Genomic DNA, 7,941 nt, shown 5'->3' on the forward strand with positions numbered 1-7,941 from the left:
CACAAAAGTACACACATGATATGTACTCACTGATAAGTGGATATTAGCCCAGAAACTTGGAATACCCAAGATACAGTTTGCAAAACACATGAAACTCAAGAAGAAGGAAGACCAAAGTGTGGATACTTTGCTCCTTCTTAGAATGGGGAACAAAATACCCATGGAAGGAGTTACAGAGAAAAAATTCAGAACTGAGACAGAAGGAAGGACCATCCAGAGACTGCCACACCCATATACAACCACCAAACCCAGACACTATTGCATATGCCAGAAGAATTTTGCTGACAGGACCCTGATAGCTCTCTCTTGTGAATCTATGCCAATGCCTGGCAAATACAGAAGTGGATGCTCACAGTCATCTATTGGATGGATCACAGGGCCCCTAATGAAGGAACTAGAGAAAGTACCCAAGGAGCTAAAGGGGTCTGCAACCCTATAGAAGGAACAAGGATATGAACTAACCAGTAACCCCAGAGCTCATGTCTCTAGTTGCATATGTAGCAGAGGATGGCCTAGTCAGCCATCAATGGAAGGAGAGGCCCTTGGTCTTGGGAAGATCATATGCCCCAGTACAGGGGAATGCCAGGGCCAAGAAGCGGGAGTGGGTGGGTTGAAAATAGGGAAGGGGGAGGATATAGGAGACTTTGGGATAGCATTTGAAATGTAAATGAAGAAAATATCTAATAAAAAAAAAAGAAAGAAAGAAAGAAAGAAAGAAAGAAAGAAAGAAAGAAAGAAAGAAAGAAAGAAAGAAAGAAAGAAAATAGCAAGCTCCTTGGAGTCAGTGTCTTCACACACAGGTGGGCTGGAGACTCACCACTGATTAGCCCAGAATGCAGTCACTTTGAATCCTGCCCTCTTCCTTCATTCACAACTGAAGCAAAGCAAAATGGTATATGCTAAGGATGCCACTGCTATGGCAAAAATGATCATTTACTAAACTAGAATTTCAACCTCTATTCTAACTGCAGTTTACCAGTTAATTATCTTACTGATGAAACTCCTCAGGATGCTCCTTTTCTCAATAATCTTTGGATGATCCATTAATCTGCCTATACATCTGCCTATATATCTATTAATCTGCCTATATATCTATCTATAGCTATATATAATTACATTTAAGAGTTTCATATATATATTTATATATATCTATATATCTATATCAGTTTTTATATGCTGTAGAAATTATTGAGGACAGAGCAAATTCTATATAATTCTCCCACAGAACTAATAGTTGATCTTATAGCATGGACCAGGTTTTTTGTTTTGTTTTGTTTTGTTTTGTGGTTTTTTTTTTTTTCTTGTTTTTGAAGGTAAGTTTTGCTAAAATCATGTATACCATGAATACTACCAAAGTTTGTGTGTGATCGCATTGCAAAGTGGCCTCTATTTGGCTTTATGAAAGCTGCTCATAGGTGTTTGCTCTCTCCCCTCAGGCTGCTGCAGTTCTGAAGGTTGATGGAGGGCCATGCTATTCAAACAGCAGCTGTGGCTGAGACAGAAGCTCCTGGTGCTCGGAAGCCTTGCTGTTGGCAGCCTCCTGTATCTAGTTGCCAGAGTTGGGAGCTTGGATAGGTATGTGATTAAGTGCATGCTCTATCCACGTAGTTTTATATGTCTCTTGATGTGAACTTCCTTGGGTTTTGTCCCTCAAAACTCTCAAGAAACACACTTTTCTGTGTTGTTAATTTTCATTCATTAAGACCTTATAAAAACATGCTTCACACTGCTCATACCAAGATGCTTCATCCATATCCAGTGTACTCTGTGACTACTGACACTTGTTCTCAGAGAAGGCATAAAGCTTCGTACAATAAATAATAATGAATAAATAATACTGTCACTGACTAGAACACAATGTGGCCTATGTGCATCTGGTGCTGACCTTATTCTATTACAGCATGGCAGTGATAGGACCATGCCTCTTGGTTTTGAAATTTATGAACAGACAATTATGTATGAGCTAGTAAAGAAGCCAATAAAGTTTGCAGTCCTCCACCCTGGAAAGATGGCTACAGGCATGGATTTTTAACTTTGTTAATTAGCTCTGGCTTTCAGGAGCTGAGCGCACTTGGCAAGGGTGCTGTCACACAGAATGGTTGCCCACAAGGCACTGGAAAATCCATGAAGAGGAAACTACAAAGCTGGGTTTGGCTCTTAATAGACAAACAGTTGAGAGGTACTAGGCCTGCAGGAGTCCCTACCATGGCAGTTGAGTATCCCTAAGGTGTTCCGCAATACTTCTATAGCTGGGATGAATGGTAAATATGGAGTAGTCTGGAATACAGAGCTGCTTTTTCCCCACTCTCCACCCCCTTCAAAATTAACTCTGTTGCTGAAAGACTAGATTCTTTGTCAGTTCAATTCCAGAGTCAATGAAAATGCATATGCATCTTTAAATAAAAATAGCTTCAGTTTTCTCCTCAGTATCCTGTAGTTCAAATGTTTTAAAATAATCCAGCAAAAGTCCCTGCCTTCCTTCAGCCAGTATCCATGTTAACTTAAAGACATTAACTCCCTCTGATTTCTTTCAGTTCAATATTTCTCCCACTTTGTAACTATGACCTGTGTAATTGAGAGCATATCACTGGGGTGCTGGCACTCCAATGTTTATTCTTGATGTGTCATTTAATAAAGAAACACATTAAGGTGTCAACATTTGTCCTATGTCTATGACAGAACCTTAGCAGGAACTCTTCTTTATACTTTTAATTAGCTTCCCATCATTGATGTTTCATTGAATGATTGGTCTTATAGTTGTGAATGCATTTATCATTCAGCTGGTAATAGTTTTCATCTCTAGCCCTCTTAACTCCTTGGTGGGATGGCTTATGGAGGAAATTCCATCTCTTGGTGGGCATTCTCACAATCCCTTTGTGTTAGAAATGACCTGTGCTTACCCTTAGTAACTGAAGACTGCTGTCTGGGAGGGATGCTGACGTTACTTCCCTTGTCTCCTATAATGTTCAAACTCTGCTTTGGGTGTGGCAGTCATTATTAGAACAGGAGCAGGGAGCTTCATGGAGCAGGGAGGTGGAATATTTTCTCCTATCGTTAGATGTTCTCTTGAGTGCTGAAGTCCAGAAAGCAATTTTCCTACATAGTTTGGTAGGCCAGAATAGGAAGAAGAAAGAAGAAGGAAGTTCAGAAGGAAGGTGGCCTTTTCCACATGGGAGTGTGGGACTCCATTCCTGCTCATTTACTCCAAGAGATACCATGCCAACACTTTCACCCACCCTTAGGCAAGATAATTAAATCTTACAAAAAAGGATTTGAGAGACTAATGTGTTAGTACTCACAGAAACTGTGCTCACATCCTTCCAGGTGCCTAGGAGAAAAGCCCATCAATGGATACCTCAGTGAATTAGGTCTAGCTTAATAGACAGAACCTAAGAACAGAGACATTAATTCATATTATCTTCATTGGTGTCACAATCAAAAAAACTTTTAACTATGTTATCTGTTGACAGCTTTTTAAGATCCAATTAGAACCCTAGCATAATAATCCCAATACATTCATAAATTCTCATTTTCCTAAAATGCTAACTATAGTTGTCCTGAATATTTTGCTTTGTTTTGTTTTGTTGACCCATGATAAAGTCAGTTGGGAAGAGAGACTTTTAACTGAGAAAATGTCTCCATAAGGTTGGCATGTAAGCAAGCCTGTAGTTCATTTTCTTAACTAGATTGAGGCAGAAGACTCAGCCCATTGTGGACAGTGCCACCCTGGGTAGGTGGTCCTCAGAAAGCAGACTGGGAAAGCCACAGAGGAAAAAACAGTAAGTTGCTTTCCTCTGGGACTCTGCTCTAGTTCCTGCCAGCAGGCTCCCGCCTTGTGTTCCCACCCCAACCCCTTCCATGATGAACTGTGACATGGGACTGTAAGCTGAAGTAAACCCTTTCCCCCCAAGTCTGCCTTTGGTCATGGGTATTTTATCACAACAAAAGGAATGCTAATCAAGATTGTGGGAAGCCCTGTTTTCACAATAAATTTCCATTGTTTTCAAACTTTCTGAAATGAGTGTGAGTTGTTTTAAGAATAATAAAATAAATATTACAAAAATTGCTACACATTTATATTTTTCTTAAAGATTATATATAGACCTAGATAAATAGGGCAAATCCAAAGCTAGTCCCCTGAGTTCTAAATAAGGGATTGAACATAGCTTGAAGGATGCAATGGGACTTCTTGAGAAAACAAGAGGATGTCTCATTGTAACAGAGAAGGAGAGAAATTCAAAACTGCTGCAGTCACTAAGAAATTTCAACTGAAAGATGTATTTTAATAGCCAATTTGACTACTATTATCCCCTTTCACCAAGAAGCCTGAAATGACTTCCTAAGTCAACCTAGTTGATTCATTGACTATAGTTTATTATAAAAGTAAACACAATTTTCTAACCACATACAAAGGCCATGTTAAAGTGGTCATTGTTTTCTGGTGTCACTGTGGCTATTACTACATCTTTCTCTCTCAGGAAAATATAAATGTCTGCTCATCCGTTCTGACTCTGTCCGTTGCATTCTTTACTAGTCCCTGACTTAAATTGCATGGTGATTATGATCTAGGGTTTCTGACCCTGTAAGAATCTTTCTTCCAGATTTCTGGTCCCAGGAGTAGTCTGTCATACACAGAAAAGTGATGCTTGGGATTGTTCCTACAATCAGCAAGATGAAAGTGTAACCTTGACCCTTTCAGACAGAAATGGAAAGAGTCTGAAGCAGAGTGATCCTTTGCTATCTCTAAGGCCAAGGGGCAGAAAGTTCAGCAAGGATAAAGATTGGAGTTCTATGTGATGATATGCAAAAGGTCAAGGGCAGAGACTGCAGTCGCATCTCAGATTATATCTGAAGGATAGGATTGTTAAAGACTATGTGAATGCCGCTAGGCTACCAGAGGAGAAGAAAGAAAGAAAAGAAACAATAAATACAACACAATGTCTGGAGTAATGACCTCCTCTCTGCCCTTCAGCATCCTAATTGAAGATCTGCCCTCCTGATTTTCTAAATGATTTTAACTAGTCAACTGTTACAAAGCTATTAGTATGGCTGGTGTCACTTGTCTATCCTGTACTGTTAGCATCAGTACAAGCTGCAGTTAATTAAGTGCTTGGTGAATAAAAAATTTAAGGAGCACTAATAAAAAAAAAATCCCATCAATTATCTGTGCTCCACTGAATACAGGGTTACTTAACATAAAAATTCCCAAACATATGTTCATTATGGATTACAGCAGCCTGGGACCCAGTGGCTTTATTAATGCATGTTCATTTTGAGTCTGGCACAGATGCAGAATGAGAAGTACATTGTGACAAGTTTCTTCTCTTTTGCTTGCAGGCTCCAGCCCATTTGCCCTGTTGAAAGTCGATTTGGTGGTGCCCACAACCAAGCTGAGTTCCCACTGCGCGCCCTGCAGTTTAAGAGAGGCTTGCTGCATGAGTTCCGGAAGGGCAATTCTTCCAAAGAGCAGGTTCACCTCCATGACCTAGTCCAACAACTCCCCAAAGCCATTATCATTGGGGTGAGAAAAGGGGGCACAAGGGCCCTGCTAGAGATGCTGAACCTCCATCCTGCAGTGGTCAAAGCTTCCCAAGAGATCCACTTCTTTGACAATGATGAGAATTATGCCAAGGGCATTGAGTGGTACAGGAAAAAGATGCCTTTTTCCTACCCTCAGCAAATCACAATTGAAAAGAGCCCAGCATATTTCATCACAGAAGAGGTTCCGGAAAGGATTTACAAGATGAACTCATCCATCAAGCTGTTGATCATTGTCAGGGAGCCAACCACAAGAGCAATTTCTGATTATACTCAGGTGCTAGAGGGGAAGGAGCGGAAGAACAAAACCTACTATAAGTTTGAAAAACTGGCTATAGACCCTAATACCTGTGAAGTGAACACGAAATACAAGGCGGTTAGGACCAGCATATACACAAAACATCTGGAGCGCTGGTTGAAGTACTTTCCCATTGAACAGTTTCACATTGTGGATGGTGACCGTCTCATCACCGAACCTCTGCCAGAACTACAGCTGGTAGAGAAGTTCTTAAACCTTCCTCCGCGGATAAGTCAATACAATTTATATTTCAATGCTACCAGAGGGTTTTACTGTTTGAGATTTAACATTATCTTTAATAAGTGCCTGGCGGGCAGCAAGGGGCGCATCCATCCAGAGGTAGACCCCTCCGTCATTACCAAATTGCGCAAATTCTTTCATCCTTTTAATCAAAAATTTTACCAGATCACTGGGAGGACATTGAACTGGCCCTAAAATAATATAGCCAACAACACCATGTGTTGTATCTAGAGACGCATGGCGTCCCTTCTACATTAAAATATGCACTTTCCCAGACACAGCTCCCCAACTCATTTTTCCATAAATACTTGTACATATGCAGTGTGTGACCAAATATGAGATCAATTGTTTTTCTACTGAAACTTTACAAAAAAATAAATAATAAATGACTGTCTACATGGTTGCATCTTTTAAGCTATTTATAGAAAGAAAAGGAAAGGAAAAAGAAGAGGTTGTGGGACTGGAGAAAGTGACTCAGATATTTCTCAAGTTAGTCTTCCTTTGACTTAGAACTTGTCACCCACCATTGTCAGATTTAAGCCAAAAGATGAATTGTGAAAATGTACCAATGGCTGTGCAGCTTCAGGAAGTAGAGGATTCAGTTTTATGGTTCATTTGTCAATTTGTTTGTTTGTTCATTTGTTTTGTTTGTTTTGGTTTGGTTTTGTCCTAAACTAACATTGGCTCTTTAATTCAAATACTGGATTGGTGCCATGAAAACAGAATATGCTATTTTCTTATAATTTAAAAGAATGTCTTAGCTCATAAAATTGACACTGTTCCAAAGTTCTTGTGGTGATTTTGCACTATCGTTTCCTCATATGGACCATGGTGTCATTTGTTCCATGTCAATCACGTGCTGGAGAATCACCACATTCTTTTACTTCCATGTTATATGTCAACAAAGAAAAATGTCCTGTAGATATGTGTAAATGATGTAAATACTCGTTTCACACTAAGTAACTCTATTTTGTAAACTGAATATGGCTATTTAATTTATTGTGAAAATTAAATTTATTGTGGTATTTAAAACGGAATGAATTAAAATTACACAATGTGCAACTTTCCTTAAAACTGTCTTTTGTTTTGTGCGCCCCCTGCTGGCCTCCAGCGTGGAAGCTGTATGGTTTTAATGGCACTTGGAGTAATTCCCTTCACGCCTGGATTTCCAAACTCTTGTAAAAATATACTTTAATAGTGGGGTGGAGAACACTTTGCAAACATTTCAACCCTCTGGAAATCAAGGCACAATAGCCACCTCAGAGAACCCCATTGCTGGTCTGTCACTAAGTGTGTTCCTAGAATTCACATGCTGCTGTGCCCGAGAGAGACACGACTGAAGTTGAACCTCTAATCACAGTTGGGTCAGGGAAAAAGTAAAGTCAGATTAGAACACTTGTGTGGTCTGTGTAGCGAGAGCTGCTGATGCTGGTGATGCAAGCCAGGACTTCGAAATCTCTTTCACCTCTGCTCAAATGCAATCCAACCACATTGCATTGCCATAAACAAAATAAGAGATGGCCTGCATTCCCTAGAGAAAGTAACACTGAAATGGGTGCTCCCCACAGCATCAGGGATTCTAACTTTGACCTAAACACTACTCGGAAAAAGACAGAGTTATAACAACATCAGCAAATGGTTCATCTGCTTTGTAAGTGCTTAGCCGGGAGGAAATGTTTAAGAATGCTCTGCCCAACACCAGGATGCCTAGAGAATCACAGGAGTTTGCCCTTGTGGAAACAATAGCTGTGGTTCTTAGCTCTTTTTCCTACCCAGTAATCTGATGGTGATCTTTCCTAAGTAAATAGCCTTTTCTCCTCTATAATCAATATGGACAGTCTCTCCAGCCACAGTTTTGGTCATCA

The 7,941-nt window shown here is 40.0% G+C and overlaps 1 protein-coding gene across 2 annotated transcripts in view; it reads left to right on the forward strand.

Annotated features, from left to right (window-relative positions):
• The window catches only part of Hs3st5 (heparan sulfate-glucosamine 3-sulfotransferase 5), a 288,413-nt gene extending 281,263 nt beyond the window's left edge, over positions 1-7,150 (forward strand). For both annotated transcript variants that reach the window (XM_021205176.1, XM_021205178.1), the window contains 2 exons: positions 1,437-1,575; positions 5,338-7,150. In XM_021205176.1, coding sequence (XP_021060835.1) covers positions 1,469-1,575; positions 5,338-6,271 — 1,041 coding nt within the window. In that variant the 5' untranslated portion in view covers positions 1,437-1,468 and the 3' untranslated portion in view covers positions 6,272-7,150. The remainder of the gene's footprint in view (positions 1-1,436; positions 1,576-5,337) is intronic.
• The last annotated feature ends 791 nt before the right edge of the window (positions 7,151-7,941 follow it).

The sequence above is a fragment of the Mus pahari genome, chromosome 9 (assembly GCF_900095145.1).
Source record: "Mus pahari chromosome 9, PAHARI_EIJ_v1.1, whole genome shotgun sequence".
In the NCBI taxonomy this organism is placed as follows: Eukaryota; Metazoa; Chordata; class Mammalia; order Rodentia; family Muridae; genus Mus; species Mus pahari.